The sequence below is a fragment of the Eptatretus burgeri genome, chromosome 5 (genome assembly GCF_056783735.1).
Source record: "Eptatretus burgeri isolate ZD-2024b chromosome 5, Ebu_testis_v1, whole genome shotgun sequence".
In the NCBI taxonomy this organism is placed as follows: domain Eukaryota; kingdom Metazoa; phylum Chordata; class Myxini; order Myxiniformes; family Myxinidae; genus Eptatretus; species Eptatretus burgeri.
The window spans coordinates 76,612,232-76,630,474 of NC_140965.1; the positions used below are offsets into that span (position 1 = coordinate 76,612,232).

General features: G+C 41.0%; 1 protein-coding gene across 3 annotated transcripts in view; it reads left to right on the forward strand.

Annotated features, from left to right (window-relative positions):
- Positions 1-18,243, forward strand: part of LOC147026737 (polypeptide N-acetylgalactosaminyltransferase 18-like) — a 350,743-nt gene that overhangs the window by 109,860 nt on the left and 222,640 nt on the right. For all 3 annotated transcript variants that reach the window (XM_085882500.1, XM_085882502.1, XM_085882501.1), the window contains exon 3: positions 16,337-16,503. In XM_085882500.1, the coding sequence (XP_085738626.1) occupies positions 16,337-16,503 (167 nt within the window). The remainder of the gene's footprint in view (positions 1-16,336; positions 16,504-18,243) is intronic.

Consider the following 18,243-nt stretch of genomic DNA (forward strand, 5'->3'; position numbering starts at 1 on the left):
TTACTTATAGATACGATATACCAACGAATAATTATCGTGAAGCCGGCGTTCACAAACTATGCCCAACGATAGCCAACTTATCCATATCGTGCGGCAGTTTATCTTTGCTGGTGACGTAGGGTTTGCTATTCATAGGCTGCCACTCAACGATTTAAATGGCTGCATCTCCACTATTGAAAGTAGACGTTTGCGCTCAACAATTTGATTTTTTTTTACACTCAACGACTTTTAAAGGCACCACTCAGCTATTTTCATTGTTTACAATGAACGATTTAAATTGCTGTCACTCGCCTTTGTTTTTTGACGCTGGCGCTTGGAAATTTTAATCGTTTCTATTGAACGTGCTAAGTCGCTCAAACCCCACTATTGAAAGTAGACGCTTGCGCTCAACAATTGGATTTTTTTTTACACTCAACGACTTTTAAACGGTACCACTCAACTATTTTCATTGTTTACAATGAACGATTTAAATTGCTGTCACTCGCCTTTGTTTTTTGACGCTGGGGTTTGGAAATTTGAAGCGTTTCTTCTGAACGTGTTAAAACGCTCAAACTCGACTATTTTAAATAGACGCTGCCGATGGACAATTGGAATCATAGCCAAGCTAGACATCGAAGTGTGAACATCTTCGTCATGCCGAAGAAAAGTTTGAAGAATGCTGCAAATAAGTGTCCTGGCCGTGGCCGTAGACGCTGACACAAGGACGATCCATTATACCGACGTCTTTCAGCCTATGAGTAACTTCAAAGTAACGTCTGTCGAGGTGTGGCAACGATCGCGTAACGTGCCAACAACACGTTAATCATAGGTTAGAAATAAGTTTCGGGTATGTTAAACATTACCTCGGCGTGTCTCAACTTATGATTAACTTACAAGTAGCATGTGTTGACGTCTGTCAACGATCACAGACCATGCATACAACTTGTGGCCAGCGTAGCGGAACGTGTGAGTCATACGCCGGCATACGTCGTGAAATTTCAAGCATGAAAAAATTTGAGGACAACCACAAAGTACAACGTTTAAAGCCAACGTACAACGACGTATGGCAGTGTTTTTCAGCGTGCTCTCAATGTTATCAAAACTTACCCATAACGTATTCAACGTGTGCCAGCGTTTTAGAAAAAAAATTCAAAAATCGGCATACGTTGGCTAAAACGTCAAGGTGTGACCGGGCCTTTAGCACGTTCAATAGAAACGATTAAAGTTTCCAAGCGCCAGCGTCAAAAAACAAAGGCGAGTGACAGCAATTTAAATCGTTCATTGTAAACAATGAAAATAGCTGAGTGGTACCGTTTAAAAGTCGTTGAGTGTAAAAAAAAATCAAATTGTTGAGCGCAAGCGTCTACTTTCAATAGTGGAGATGCAGCCGTTTAAATCGTTGAGTGGCAGCCTATGAATAGCAAACCCTACGTCACCGGCAAAGATAAACTGCCGCACGATATGGATAAGTTAGGCTATCGTTGGGCATAGTTTGTGAACGCCGGCTTCACGATAATTATTCGTTGGTATATCGTATCTATAAGTAATCAAAGCGCTCTATGCACATTATTAGTTCATTGTGCATTTGTCCAACCCGTTATGAATAGACCTAAATCGTAAAAACAAGCTATAGCTCATTGTTGAAAAAGCCCCATGAAAAATTAGCCGCGAAGAACTTCGAACAATGGTGAAAAGATGTCTCCTACCCGTGGACACGCGACGCAAGGACGATCCATCATAACCCACACCCTCCCCCTCACACTCACCGACTACTGCCAAAATGAACAAACTACTACTAATACTAATACTGATACTGATACTGATACTGTTACTGCTGACATGGACATCGATTCAAAAAGGACTCGAAAACACTGTTGGGTTCCCCTTTTATGAGCAGAATTTTTATATACCAATTCCCAAAACCGCTGGGAACACGTCTTTATATGGCAGTTGTAAGCTAGAAACACGTTCATTTATTTATTTTTGTCGACCGGAAGACGTCATTGGAATACGTCTGCATACGTCGATGTGTGTTGGGACTACGTAAAGAATTGGTTCAAAGCATGTCAAACATAAGTTAGAAATAAGTTTCGCGTAAAAAAGACATTACCGCGACGTGTTTCGACTTATTAGTAGCTTATAAGTAGCCTTTGTGGACGTGTGTAAGCGTCCACATATCGTGTGTAAAACTTATCCCCATCGCATGCGGAACGTGTGTCATACGCCGAGTATGTCCAAAAATTTTGAACATGTTTTAAATTTCTTGACATACTCTACTTACTATGACGTATGATAGCATACTTTAGCGTTCTACTCACGTATACCAAACTTACTCATACCGTATTTGACGTGCCCCAACGTTTTAGACACATTTTTCTTAGGTCGGCATACGCTGGCAAGATCGCCAAGGTGTGACCGCGATGTTGTCACTTCCATTTCTACGGCAGTTATGATTCGAATCGTTGTGCGTCAGCCTTTTAATAGGCTACGTCACGACATCGTCGGCGATGCGTGCAACGCACTATGCCTAAGTTAGACTATCGTTGGGCATCGGTTGTGTAGGCCGACAACAGGTTCAGCATTCGTTGGTATAAGTTATCTATAACACAACGAAACGTTGTGTGTCCGTTACCAATGCGTTATACATAAGACCAAGTCGCTATGAATACGTCCGAATCTTTAAAAAAAAAAATTCAAAAGTTCAACGTAAGCCAGCGTTTTACATACATTTTAATACGTTGCCATCGCTGGCTAAAACGTCAAGGTGTGACCCGGCCTTAACTTCATTGAGTGCAACAAATATAATTTCAAAGCAGGCGAAAGCTCCCGCAGAAATTTCCGGAGTTTGGAAGGCCAAATAAATTAGAGGATGAGAATGAATAAAGCGAACTTCCGGTTTCAGAGAGAATTGAAAAATGTTTTCAGTGGCTACAAAGCAATGCATCACCACTCCATGGCATGATGGCCGAGAGGTACCCACACTCGTTATAAGCTGTCTCGCCTGGGTTCAAATCTCAACCCAACTCTAAACTGTCATCCTGATGTTTCCCAGGCAGGGTGATTAATCAATGTGCGTGATGTTCCTTAGATGGACGTTAAACTGGGCATCGCATCTGCTGGAATTAGTTGGTGGATATTAAAGATCCCTTATGTGGTGTCCTTTGTGAAGAGTAGTGGAGCTATCTGTGGCATCCTGGACAAATTCCAAATTACTGATCTAACCTACAGGGGCACTGCATCAGCAGCACTGCCACACCCGCAGTTAATGATGTTCCTCGCAGCCTTGTGCTGAACAGAAACATTATATAGAAATTAATTATATTCCATAGAATTATATAGAAACAATTTTCTCAACTGAACATTTTTATTCATAACTAAAGAGATCAAACTAAACAGTGTTATCGTTGAAGGAGGTTTTTTTGTTTTTTTTTGTATACATTGTCAAGGCTCGTATGAGAGCTGTTACATGATGCTGACAGCAAGAGGAAGCTGACCAATGAGGTGGCAGAAATGAAGAAGCAAAAAGCATTGAATTTCACACAAAAGTAGTTAGACTGCTGATTTTGCATTTTTTAGGTTTAGTAAAAGATCAGCGTATATGTTTCATATTTTTTAATGTAAATACATATGAAAAACAAGCTCGAATGAGCTAAGATCCTTGTCCTCTTAATGATGACGTCATAAAAACGAATATGACGTCATTGTGATGTATCAGGTTTGCGATAAATTATCTGTGCTAATGCCCGGCTTGATTCCCGCAAACAAAATTCAAACAGCTTACCTAGTTTCGGAGATAATGGTATAAGCGATTTCCATAATAGCTGCGATATTATGACGTCAACTTTTTTTTCTAGGAAGAATTTCCAAAATTGGAGAAGGTTACTGCCTGCGCGTGGGCTTTCTGCATATACATGGCAAGTTTCACGAAGATCCGATGAAAACTCTGGGTTGTGAAACAAAAAATGTCAAAAAATAGGAATGACGTTATAAAATTGATATCACGTCATAGTGTGATGTATCATATGTGCGGTAATTCATCTCTGCTAATGCCCTGTTCAATTCCCGCAAACAGAATTCAAAAAGCTTACCTTGTTTCGGAGATATTTTTTTCGGCGATTTCCATTAGCGGAGATATTTTGACGTCATAACTTTTTTTCTAGGAGGAATTTTCAAAATCGGAGATGGTTACTGTCTGCGCAGGGAATTTTTACATATATGCCAAGTTTCAGAAAGTTTTGATGAAAACTGTAGGCTGTGAAACAAAAAAGTCCACAAGAACAACAACGTGAGTAAGACTTTGAGATCCTCCACGAGGATCTAATATAATGTATTGTGCACATGGTGGTGCAGGTAAGGCTGAAGGGGAGGAAGATCACCTTGTTAAAAAAGTCCATCATTTTTGGAGGTCCTAGTTGCATTTTCGCTTTTTTTATCCAAAACATTTCTTAATTATCTTATGGAAATACCATAAAATGATATACGGTGCGAACTGAGCAACGAATGGGTGAAATTCCATTGGTTGTTCAGCTCGTACTATATATCACTTTATGTTATATCATTAACGTAAATACCTAAAAGGTCATGCATTTCACTTAAAAATTCCTAAAAAAAAAAGTTCTAAAGTTTTGTCAGAAAAAAAAAATCCTTCAGTCTGTGAGAGATCTGCAACATGTGATTACTGGTGTTCTCAGGCAGAAGTGTATTAGATAAATCAAACAGAAATAAAGCAGAGCATATTGGCCCCAAATTGAACATGACAGAGCAAAAGCAAACCAAAGATCCTTGTTGGCATTTCTGGTGTGGCATCAGCATCGACCAAATTGATTTTCTTGCCTTCACAAACTAAAATAGAAATTCATGATTTCACAAAGATTGCCAATTTCGACCCATGAAACCTTTCAATTTTTTTTTACAAATCAGCAAGGATTACGAGGATACAATGGTATACAAAAGAACTCCGATGCAGGATGAGGCCATTTGGCCCATCATGCCTGCGCTACATCAACATAATATTAAATCAATCTATCAGTATAACCACTGCTGATGGAATTCTTGTTTGCTGGGTTATTTTTCTCTGCGGTAAAATGTGAAGGTGAATTGTTAATCAGTGAAACAGCCAATGATACGTGATTTTAACCAATCTTGGACTCCTTCCTGATGACCACAGTTTGCACATCAATCCTTGGCTCAAACAGATCTTCCAGACGTTATGATCAAAATTGTGTGGAGCAGAATTTTGTATTCATTGATTTTTTTTGTCATTATTGATTCATAATTACAGTGTGGAGCTTTTTTACCATACCATTGTCTTCATAATTGTCATATCAGCAGTCTTGCCTTTTTATTTTACAGCTGTGTTGGACTATGAGATCCTGTTGCCTGTTTGCTATTGTAACTGTGTGATGCAGAGTTAGCACTTCTTCCTAAATTATCATTGGTTCATTCCTCTTGTGGAAAGATAGACTGCAGTCTTTGGTGTCTTCTTGGCCAAGGTAAGTTATAAAGGTGTGTGTGTGTGGGTGTGCTTGCACATGCTTCGTGTGCTTGTATGTGCGCACACGCGTGTGCATGTGTATGTTGGGTGCTGAAGTGAAGGGTATGGATTGAACATGTGACCAAGGTGAAACTGATGTTTTGCCAGCTTATCCTGGCACCATTTTTTTTGTATACATAGACGAGGCTCGTGGAAGGGTTACTACCAGTACATTGAACGGATCAGGACACAACAAGACAAAAGGAACAGTTCAGAGAGTGGGGAAACACCAACAGTAGAATGAAAGGCCAAGATAGAGGAAGACTTGGCCAAACAATGGGTGTGGAGAGGAATGGGCAGGGGGGGAGGTGCAGGAGAGGATGCATGAGGTAGACAAGATGGATACAGAAGGAAATGCTCAGGAGGGAAAAATGGAAATTTGGAAGGAGAGATTGGGATGAGGGGGTGGGGGGGGGGTTAACAAGGGTAGAAAGGACCATGGTTTTGGATTGGGGACAATCTGAGATGGTGGTGACCAGCTGTCTTGAAGACCCGAAGGGCGGAATGAGATGGAAAATAATGCAGAAGTTGGTTCCACGGGTGGGGGAAAAGAGGAGCAAATGAGTGGAGGTGAGCAGTGATTCTGGATTACCCATACTTGTAGAATGTATGTGTATATATATATATATATATATATATATATATATATATATATATATATATATATATATATATATATATATATATATATATATATATATATATATATATATATATTTGTTGTGAAAAAATTGTTGACCGGGTCACTCCATCATATCATGGAGTATGGTAGTACTCCATGTGGAGGGATGATATGGGAGAAAAAAAAATAGCCGCCCATTCAAATGTATACACGATACACTCATAAATGCCTAACGAGTGAAGTCATAAGCATTTAAAAGCCATATCTTTTATTCTCGAGCGTTTTCTGAACTACCAAGACCTAAAAAGACACCAGAATACATCGCTAAAGTACCACGTCGGGAGATTGCTAAAACGCCAATTTTCACTTCTTGTTCTTCCCCTCTCAAAACAATGTTAAACTGTATCCCGACCTTCCTCAATAACTGCTGAAGCTATGATGATGATTCCAACATGAGAAAGTTACTTTGTGTCTGGGCGAGTGCACTCAATACAAAATTTAAAAATGTATAAAACATTAATCGTTTTATTAGGAAAATAAATTGAACCTTAATGTGGACTCAACCAAAGCATGCCAGCATCGTGAGGGGGAGGGGGGAGGGGAGGGGAGGTGGAAATTGACATTGGACAATACCATTCCAAAAGCGATACATTTCCAAACCATCCCCCAAATCAACTAAAACAAGCATGAAACTATTTAATAACATAGTTGGATTTAATCCACACCAAAATAAAATAAAATAAAAACAATAAAACATTAGGCATTTTGTTGTTGTTAGATCCTCGTGGAGGATCTCTAAGTCTTATTCACGTTGTTGTGCTTGTGGACTTTTTTGTTTCACAGCCTACGGTTTTCATCGAAACTTCCTGAAACTTGGCATATATATGTAAAAATTCCCTGCGCATACAGTAACTATTTCCGATTTTGAAAATTCCTCCGAGAAAAAAAAGTTATGACGTCAAAATATCTCCGCTAATGGAAATCGCCTAAAAAATTATCTCCGAAACTAGGCAATCTTTTTGAATTCTGTTTGCAGGAATCGAACAGGGCATTAGCAGAGATGAATTACCGCACATATGATACATCACTATGACGTCATATCAATTTTTATGACGTCATTCCTATTTTTTGACATTTTTGTTTCACAACCCAGAGTTTTCATCGGATCTTCGTGAAACTTGCCAGCTATATGCAGAAAGCCCACGCGCAGACAGTAACCTCTCTGATTTTGGAAATTCTTCCGAGAAAAAAATTAGACGTCATAATATCGCCGCTAATGGAAATTGCCTCTACCATTATCTCCGAAACTAGGCAAGCTGTTTGAAATTTGTTTGCGGGAATCAGTCCGGACATTAGCACAGATAATTTATCGCAAACCTGATACATCACAATGATGTCATATTCATTTTTATGACGTCATCATTAAGACGACGAGGATCTTAGCTCATTTGAGCTTGTTTTTAAATGATAATCGCATCATTTCGCAGATGTAGTAATCCATATAGCGGAATGAACCAAATACCATGTTGGGGGGGGTGGGGGGGAGGGGTATAATCTATATACAGTATATATATATATATATATATATACTGTATATACTGTATATATATATATATATATATTTATAGCCTGGTGTTGGCGCAGTGGTTAGGGCAGCGGCTTGGGATCCAAAAGGTCCTGAGTTCAAGCCCCGTCGGGCCACTGAATTAATACACCAGGGGGTTGACTCAGCCTGTCATCCTTCCGAGGTCGGCGAAATGAGTACCAGTATACTGGGCCGGTGTATACCCGGTCAAAATCGGTGTACCATACCCCTGTGTCGTAAGAGGCGACCAGGGTTGCGTCAGGAAGGGCATCCGGTGTAAAACATGTGCCAAATCACGATGCGGATCATACGGATGATCCGCTGTGGCGACCCCGAAAGGGAGCAGCCGAAAGAAGAAGAAGAGATATATATATATATATATATATATATATATATATATATATATATATATATATATATATATATATATATATATATATATATATATATATATATATATATATATATATATATATATATATATATATATATATATATATATATATATATATATATATATATATACGAAAAGCACGGTGAGGCGGTGAAGCCGTCCATGAAGACTATATCTATATGCCTATTAATGACGTCCTATTTGAACATTAGTTGCAGACTACACAAACGTCTATAAATTACACACTATTGTAATGTTCCTCTCACATTGAAGCTGTGTGACTATGTGTCAATTAATTACGTACTATTTGAACATCGGTTGCACCCTGACTTCACACACATACAGTATGTCTATCAATTACGTACTATTGGAATGAATGTTTCAACACTTTTGACTTCTGACATCCCTTCGACCATTGAAGACCCTCAAGACTTAAAGACCAAAAAAGACCCTGATGACCCAAAAGTCCCCAAAGACCCAGATGACCCCAAAGTCCCTGAAGACCCAAAATTCTCCAAGGATCCAAAAGACCCAGATGACCACAAAGTCCCTGAAGACCCTGATGACCCAAAAGTCCCCAAAGATGCAATAGACCCAAAAGTCCCCAAGGACACAAAAGACCCTGAAGACCCAGAGGACGAAAAAGACCCCGAGGACCCTTTAGACCCCCAAGACCAGAACACCATTTAGACCCCATGCACCCTTCAGACAGATTAGACAGCTTAGAACTTTGACCATTTGGACTACTTGGACCTTTTTATGTCACAAATAAATATAATATCACAAATATTACATATAAATTTGCACAAAATAAATGTTTGTATTATGATTGGTGTAAATCGTGACAATACAGCAAATCTGTCACGTCAATCTCTACAATGACGTGTGGAGAAGCGAGCGTCGTGAGCCGATCTCTACGAGTGTACCATCAGCCAAATTTAATAACATAGATGGATTTAATCCATACCAAAACTAGAAGGGCACTCGGGAGAGCGCATACCTCTGCCATGCAATGCCTGATCCACAAGAGCATATCGGGCCCAATACAATTTTGAAATATCATGCTATATATTGTTTTTGGCCAATCTCCCAATGGTGAAGAATCACTTTAAAAAGTAAAAAAATTCATGTGTCTGAATCTGGATTCAAATCTTCACCAAAATTGAATCTATCAATTAGTTTTTGTCATACACCCAACCAGCCCATCAAGTTTCATCTGAATCTGTTCACAACTTTTTGAGACAGTGTGATATATACACATCGGTTTAGCCCAATTTCTCATTGGTGAAGAATCACCTGAAAAATTATCAGATCTGGATCCAGATTGGGATCTTCTCCAAAATTGAATCAATTCTTCCTTGTAATAACCAGAAAGTGTCCTCCAAGTTTCGTCCAAATCCGTCTACAACTTTTTGACATATCGTGCCACATATCGTTTTTGGCCCAACCTCTCAATAGTGAAGAATCACTTTAAAAATTCTAGCAGCTGGATCCGGATGCAGATCTTCACCAAAATCTAATATGTTCATCCTTGTCACACATCCAACCTTTCCACCAAATTTCATCAAGATATGACCACAACGTTTTGAGATATCCTGCACACAATCAGACAAACAGACAAATGAAATTGCTCGTTGAGCAAGGAATTGCTGGAATAATTTTGTCCTATCTCCATGATCTCTGAAAAAACAAAAACCTGGGAATCAATTTGGTTCTTATAAGTCGATAGTGCTACTGTTTAATGAGTTATAGCACTTAGTTTGGTCATGATCATAACTTGGAAGTCAATCGGACTTGAAATGGCGTATTTATCGCAATTTTAAATTTTTGACCCCACCCCCCTGACATTCGACCCCCGACCGCTAAGAAGGGTGTTGGTGTAACACCCCAATGAGACATATGGTTGGATGCAGTATTGGAAGATGCACATTTTGGATTTGGTTTGAAGTCGATACGACCATTTTAGTGGACGTTATTGCGAAAATAAGAATTTCGGTTTTTTGGTGACCTTGACCTTTGACCTAGATTCACCAAAAACAACAAGTGTCTAAGTTGGACCATGGCCGACGTCTGTACCCAGTTTGGTCACGATCGCTGAAACGGTGTGGCTGCTACAGGGTAAACAAACACACTAACAGACAGACAGACAGACACACAGAATGACACACACAACCGACCAACATAATTGCCGAAATCCGAGGGATTCAGACAGGGGTGAAAACATCCTTCCACCTTTGGCGGCAGAGGTAATAACAAAAGATATAAAACATTAAGCATTTTATGACTTAAAAATTGCAGAAACAAGGAAAAAAAAAACTTTGAAATAAAATGTAAAAACAGAGGGATCCATCCATCCATCAGGACCATACTCTGTACAGAGTGTTGGTGCTGCCAAAGCCATCTCCTGAGATATTGGGCACAATCCTGCACAGGTCAGCACTCTGACACAGGATACTTAAATGGCTCAATCATCCCTGCAAGCTGGTACTCATTATGCCAACCTCAGAAGGATGACAGGCTGAGTCAACCCCACCTGGTTTAATTCAACAGAAAAGCAGGATTTGAACTCAGGACCCTGGGATCCCAAGTCCACTACCCGAACCATTAAGTTAACATCAGGCATATAGAAGAATGAAATCTCAAAAAAGCAACCAAACAAGGTCGGCATGACACCACATTGCGATACCACATTACGACGCCGCAATCATCTCCTTGTTTAGTATGACGATATACTTTGACGTTGTTCCATCACGATCTCACAACAAAAGTAAAATGTCAAAATATATCATCATACTAAACCAGAAGAGGATTGTGGTGTCGAATTGTGGAATCGTAATGTGGTTTCATTCTTCATTGTTCTTCTTCATCCATCACAATCCCACAACAAAAGTAAAGTGTCAAGAGATGTCATCATGCTAATCCATAAGAGGATGCCTGGTGTTGGCTTAATGGTGAGGGTGGTGTGCTTTGGATTCTAGGGTCCTGAGTTCAAATCCCGCTCAGCTGTTCAATTAATACCAGGTGGGGTTAACTCGACCTGTCATCCTTCCGAGGTCGGCAAAATGAGTGCCAGCTTGCTGGTATACTGTGTCGGAATGGCGACCCGTCCAGGATTGTGCCCAGTAGCCAAGGAGACTGCTTCGGCAGCACCAACACTCTGTACACAGTATGGTCCCAATCTCCTCCTCCTCTCATAAGAGGATTGTGGTGTCATATTGTGGAATCGTAATGTGGTGTCATTCCGACCTTGTTTGGTTGTTTTTTTTGAGATTTCATCCCTCGATGTTTTTACATTTTTTGGAAATGGTTTTTTTTCTTGTATTGATAGCACACTCTTCGGAGGCTGGATGGTAAGAAACTGATATAATGTGTGGAGAAAATGTATAGCCACACCGAGTGAAGCATGTTTACCTTTGTGTCTTGTTCGGAATTCCCTGGCAAATAAGAATGGCAGCACCGATGATTAAGGAGTAGTACATCCATTCCTCGGCTTTGGATCACCAAACACTGTGCATCATTGTTTGAAGCAATTGTCACATGTCACAATTCTAATTTCAGCCTCATCATGGTTTTGTCTTCATTCTGGACATTTCCATTCCTCACTATCCTCCTCATTTTGGTAAATGAATAGTACAAGATCACTCACATTTTCACAGCCTCCACTCAGATGCATATGTTAACCGAGTCTATGTTTGCCTCCAGCCTTCAATTTTAGATACTCTTGAGAAGCACAATGGAAGTGTTTTTTTTATTCACCTTGACAAAGAAACAGCTTCCAATCCTTTGGAACTAGCAGATTTGGTAACACATGGTATATATTTGCCATAGACCCACATTCTCTCTTTGGCTACATTTTAGGAACCACCAGGAACACATGGCCACCACGCCTATCCTGAATGTATATTGCATTTGACTGCTAATTTGTCCACAGCCTGAAAAGTGCCAGGGGGGGCAAGTTGGTCTCTGATACATTACTTACCATTGTCCATTCAGGCTTTGATCAACTCTAAGGCTGCACAAACGAATCTTTTTGATTTTACCCAGGCACGCGCACCCTGTCACTGTAAACAAAGCAACATTGTGTAAACCCGACCAGCAGCCCACACACCCTGCATAATACTGCTTCTCTCCTCTCAAGGCTCCGAGCTGATATACGTCTTTTTGATGTCTCCGGCTTTGATCCTCTTGCGACCATCCCGGCCCACCTGATGACCTCATTTCATCACAGACTAATCAGCGTGATTGCATAGTCTGTTCCCAGGTGATCATTCAGTCACACTCAGTCTTTTGCTGGGTGATCATTCATTGTCATCAGCGCAGACATGCCTGGCACTCAGGTATAGTGGCCATTCTGGTCCATCCATATATGGGATATCTACTATTATAGCTAACCAATCACATTATCCTCATGTCAGTATGGCCTCAGCTTGCTTATGTAACTTGTAGTTTTAGCTTATGTAACTGATGTAGGTTTCTCTCTGCCTCTCTGTCTCTCTGGCCATATGGCTTTGTAACAATTCTCCCACCTACTTCCCAAGATCTGTTTGTGGACCACGGGCAGGATGGTGTATTGAAGTCAAAACTGTACTTTTGCTGTACCCACCACATTCATATCTCACTCTATTTTAGTCAAAATTGTATTCACCATAACTACTATTCTTCGATCGTGCCTACCGAGTGAATCGATGGATTTATCAACAAAATAAAACAATATTCTGCGTCTAACAATACAACATCGTCACATCTTCCCTGCAACGGCAAATCATACGACTACGATAGTCGGCCCATTTATCTAACAATATTTTCGAAAACAAAATTATGTTGTATGTACAAACAACCTAATCGTAACGACTCCAATCGACTGAGGGGGAAACAGTTAGTCATCGTAACATAGGAATGTCGTAATTTCTTAATTACTTCAGTTTGGAAAGTTGTTTCATAAAAACATAATTAGATCAAAGTTTAGTTGTGAGTTGTGAGGGTTGTGAGTTTAGCAAAGGGCCCAAAGCTATGCAAATGCCTTTCGTCTTCTCTGGTTCAATTCAAACCGAAACGACCACAAAATGAAATTCTGTTTATTATACCCATTGTCACAGGCTATCGTCATTCTCAAACGTGCAGCGGAGTGACTATCCGATTGGTATAGGAAGGCAGGCAGCATGAACTCTCGGCATTGCATCTCTGAACACGAGCGAAGGAAGACGATCACAATTTGCATTGTGTCAATGAAAATTCCACAGTGTCTGCATTCCCCAGGAAGGTCATTTGGAATTTGGAATTCATGCTTGATGCTTCCACCTGTGAGGATCATTTCAGTGTGATGAACAGCATCCTTGGGTTTTCTTAACTTTCCATGCGACTTGGTGTGATCATCTTATAACTGGCTTGTTGTAGAACAAGAGACTCTTTTCTTTGTACACTTTGGAGGTGGGGCTGACGAGGAAGAGATATCTTCTTGTCGAGTCTGCTTGTTATGTTTTCTGATTTTTCCAAACATTGGCTTCTTGTTTAATCGTCTTGGAATACCGTTTTTGTTGTTGTTTCCATTACCATTTCCCTTTAACACTGGCGAGTGGCCATATGACATTGTAATTTTCATGTCTACTTCTGTCGATCTGTCTGTAGACCACAGACAGGTTGGTGTATGGAAGACATCCTTTTGATCAGGATCCATTTGCAATGGCTGGTGTAATGCATCGTCTTGGTATCATGAGAGTGAATGGGTTTTGCATGTGATGTAACCCTTTTTATTTTCTTAAAAAAAACAAACAAAAAAAACTAAATCGAGTAAGAAAGGTCCAATCAGATGACATACAACGATCTGATTGGATGCCGTGGAAAATGCCATCGAAACCAAGGCTTACAAGATAAATGGAAAATCGTGTGATGAAGCTGAATTTATGGGCCTATCACTTTGCCATTGCAGACAGGTTTGTGGTCTCTTTGTCTTTGACCGCATTCTTTCTGGTCTTGCACTCTCTGCATGCTTTGTTCCATCCACAGACACCCCCTCCCCCCACCCCAGGTTTCTGCAGCAATGCCCTTCTGGTGAAACTCCCAATATCCAGGATCACTGCTCACCTTCACTCATTCCTTCCTCTTTTTTTTTTCCCCATCTGTGGAACCAACTTGCACATTCTCTTCAATCTCATTCTCCCCTCCAGGTTCTTCAAGACAGCTGTTTACCACCATCTCAGATCATTTCCCCATCCAAAACCATGATCCTTTCTACCCTCATTAACCTCACTATCACATCAAAGCCCTCCAAATTTCCAGTTTTCCTTCCTGAGAGTTTCCTTCTGTATCCATCTTGTCTACCCCATGTGTCCTTTCCTGCCCCCAATTCCTCCCCACACCTATTGTTTTTCCGTCTCCATCTATTTTGTCTCTCAACCCTGCTGTTGGTGTCCCCTCTCTTTCTATTGTTCCTTTTCTTTTGTTGCACCCTCATTCGTTTTGTGTTCTAGCTCTTCCACGGGCCTTGACTTTGCATACAAAACAAAGAAACAATCCAGTACTGCACGGTGCAGCTGTTTATGATTTATTGAATACAGTACTGGCAACAGATGGGAAGTTTCAACCAATGAATGTGTGTAAACCCATCAGTTCATGACAGCGTCATCAGCGTCCCCACACAGGGCCAGCCTCCACTGTGCTGACACCACCTGTTGGCACAGGGAGCTCAATCAAAGAAGCCTAACCACCAAGTCTGCACAGCCTTAAGGCCAGGATAAGGTGATGAAGGTGGGACCCGGTGATCCAATGTGTGTCTGACAGTCTGCTGTATCCACATAGCTCAGCTGTCGATGCACTCAGGATGGGTTATGCCAAGCAGTGCATGCCACAGGTGGGTGTATCCATCACAATTTCAGGTAGACATACTGATTGATGGGGCTGCTGCGTGCTCCCTGATAGTCCTCCCAGATAAGTTTTTGCAAGTAAACCCGAACCACACATCCCCTCATGGAGGTGCGGGACCTGTTGGTTGTGAATCATTTAGTCTTTCATAGCTTATGCATCTTCCAGCACTGCCAACATCCTTTTCATTTTTTTCTCATATTGGGCATATAAGTGGCTTAGTGCAGGTCAGGACACTGGATTGGCAATTTCGAGGTTGTGGATGCAAATCTGGCCAAAAGCAGCAGAATTAATGCACAAGATTCAAAGCACCTGAAAATGAAGGTGGCTCAGGAGAATTACCATGGTACTCGTGGATTGGTGATGAAAGCACGTGTCTCATTAATGATCTTCAGAGGGTGGTAATTTGCTTGGTCTTGTTTGCAAGATGTATGTTTTGTGGTCGACTCAATGCACTCAGAGAAACCTGTGATTGCTCTTCATAAAAAAGAAGTGACGTCCCTAAAAAAAATCCACCTCACCAAACAAAAGTGAACAAATTCCTGCGTTTAATTTGATAGATTTTGAGAATTGTTTAAAATACGCTTTGGAAGATGTACACAGGTTATTTTCTTCCTCAAATACAGACATAATGATGGATGATGTCACAGTACACGAGGAAAGAGACTTCGTATTTGTATAATAATGGTGATGACAGAATCTTTAAGAACAGCACAAATACAAACCAAGTGTTTTGAATCAGTATGCTTACCTGCGACTGCAAAGCTTTCCATCATTGTGTCAAAGAATGCTGACACTGTAAGGGTCCATGCCCGATAGAACATGTGTGCCATTTGGAAAGGCCACATCAACCATTGCCCATTAATTGCTTTGCCACTGGCTGTAGTTTATTTAACTCAGCAGAGGTGATGTGTGAGTAAAAGGTCGAAGAGCAAAACAAATAGAACATGTTCCAGGTTAATTAAGAATCCAGTGAGCAAAATATTGACTCTACTGCCCAGCAAATTACACTGTGGATTTGCTCTAAACTCCGACTAGTTTTATGTTTTGAACACAGAACTTTCTGTACATGGAGAGTCACCGCATGGCCCTTTGTCATATAGGAAAGAGCTAAACAACCAGTACTGCAAGGATGGGGGAAAGATGGAGAACAAATGGACCAGAAAGGAGGTGTACGAGTGGGTGTAGAAAAGGTAACACCGATAAGGTATACAAATGGTGACACAGCCAGGACTAGATAAGGTATGAATAATCAGTTACAAAAGGTGACCGATTCACCTTCTACCTGAAGAGGATGGCTGGCAGGAAAATGACAGGCCATCATTAAAGCCTTGGGTTAAATAAGTTGTGTTATGATGCGTGCAGGTGCCAAAATGTGACCTTCCCTGGAGAGCTCCCGCAGTTGAGCGTTGTGTTCATCTTCATGAATGAGGCACCATCAGTCGTCCTGCGGTCCATTCGTTCAGCCATTGAGCGCACACCCTCGTACCTTCTGAAGGAGATCATTCTGGTGGACGATCACAGCGGAAGTGGTAAATCATACGAGGCTTTCTTTTCTCTTTTTCTGTCTTCTTATTGTCTGACATCAATTCCAATCGCTTCATTTTTATTTTTAAACCTCCCTGAGTCGTTGGGATGTGCTTGTAAAATACATTATCTTGAGCTGTTTGAAACTTTTTTGTAGCTCTTTTGAACAGTCACTGGGTTGAAGAGGTGATGCGATATTTCTAAAGATTTTTGAAACGCATTGTGAAGAAGAAAAATATTAAACTTGCTTTTCGAAAAATTGTATGTTTTTTAAAAAAGATTCCATTCTTCACACCAAAACTGCTATATGTGGCTTACTCAAGGTTGTTTCAACAATCTGCTAAGTTATATGTTTGTATATATACAAAGTCAAGACTTGTGGAAGAGCTAAAACACTGAATGGATCAGGACACAACAGAACAAAAGGGACAGGAGTAAAAAGGGAGGAATCACCAACAGTAGGGTTGAAGCATAAAATAGCAGGGGACTTGAACAAACTGGAAGGGCACTCGGTAGAGCGCATACCTCTGCCACATAATGCCTGACCAATAAGAACATATTGGGCCCAATAGATTTTTGAAATACCATGCTATACAGTACTAAAATGTTTTTGGCCCTATCTCTCAATGGTGAAGAATCACTTTAGAAATTAAATAATTTTCGTATCTCGATCCGGATTCGGATCTTCACCAAAATCGAATCAATTCGTCCTTGCCACACACCCAACCTGTCCACCAAATTTCGTCCAAATCCGTCTACAACTTTTTCAGATATCGTGCTATATATCATTTTTTAGCCCTATTTCTCAATGGTGAAGAATCACTGAAAACATTATCAGATCCGGATCCGGATTCATATCTTCACCAAAATTGAATGTTTTACTCATGCATATTTGTAGCCATGAATGTCCTTGTGATTGTGCCAAAACATTCACACCATGGATCAGTAGTCTAGTCTTCATCACTGTTATCAGCATCAGAGTCCTCGAGGTCTACAACCTCTTCCTCGACATCAGCGGGCTGGTTGCTGCAGGTTCGCAACTTGCACATGTCAGTGCACTTCAGGCTATTGGCAAGGCACGTGCAGTCTGGGAGTTTGCACAACCGTCCACACTTGCAGGAAAGCAGTTTCAACACTGCATCCGGTGCTGGAGAACCCTGCATCCACTCGATGGCCAGCTTCCCGTCATCATCGGTGGTCCATCCACAACCCTTGGGACTTGGAACATAGGGTTGGCATTGCAGACAGCGCCTCCAAATAGCAGCCTGGTAGTTTGCACGGAGGACGTGCATGACGAGGCAGTCTTCACATGGTGGAAGCTGACTGGACTCTATCTCTCCCCGTCTGGCACAGAAGAGTTGATGTCGGAGTTCATTGACTTTCGTGGTGTTGGTAGACGGCACGTACATGTGGCAGGTGACCTCTTGCAGCTTCTGAAAGAGCTCGGTGGATACTTCCCATGAATGACCGAGCTGACTGAAGGCCTCTTGGTAGGTCTTATCCAACTTCATTTGCTTCAAGGCGCCCATCTTTCCCCGGCCTGCAAAGGCACTGACTGTATCACAACCGGAGAACACATGCAGTCCAACCAGGGCATCACAGACACTGTCTCCCATAGATCTAGCAAGCTTGTCAATGTCGAGGAACAGTGTGCGGGTTTGCGTACCACACTTCTGATACACGGGGCATGGGATGTCCTTATTGAAGGCAAGACACAGCACGAGGACATCTGTATCTTCGGCAGT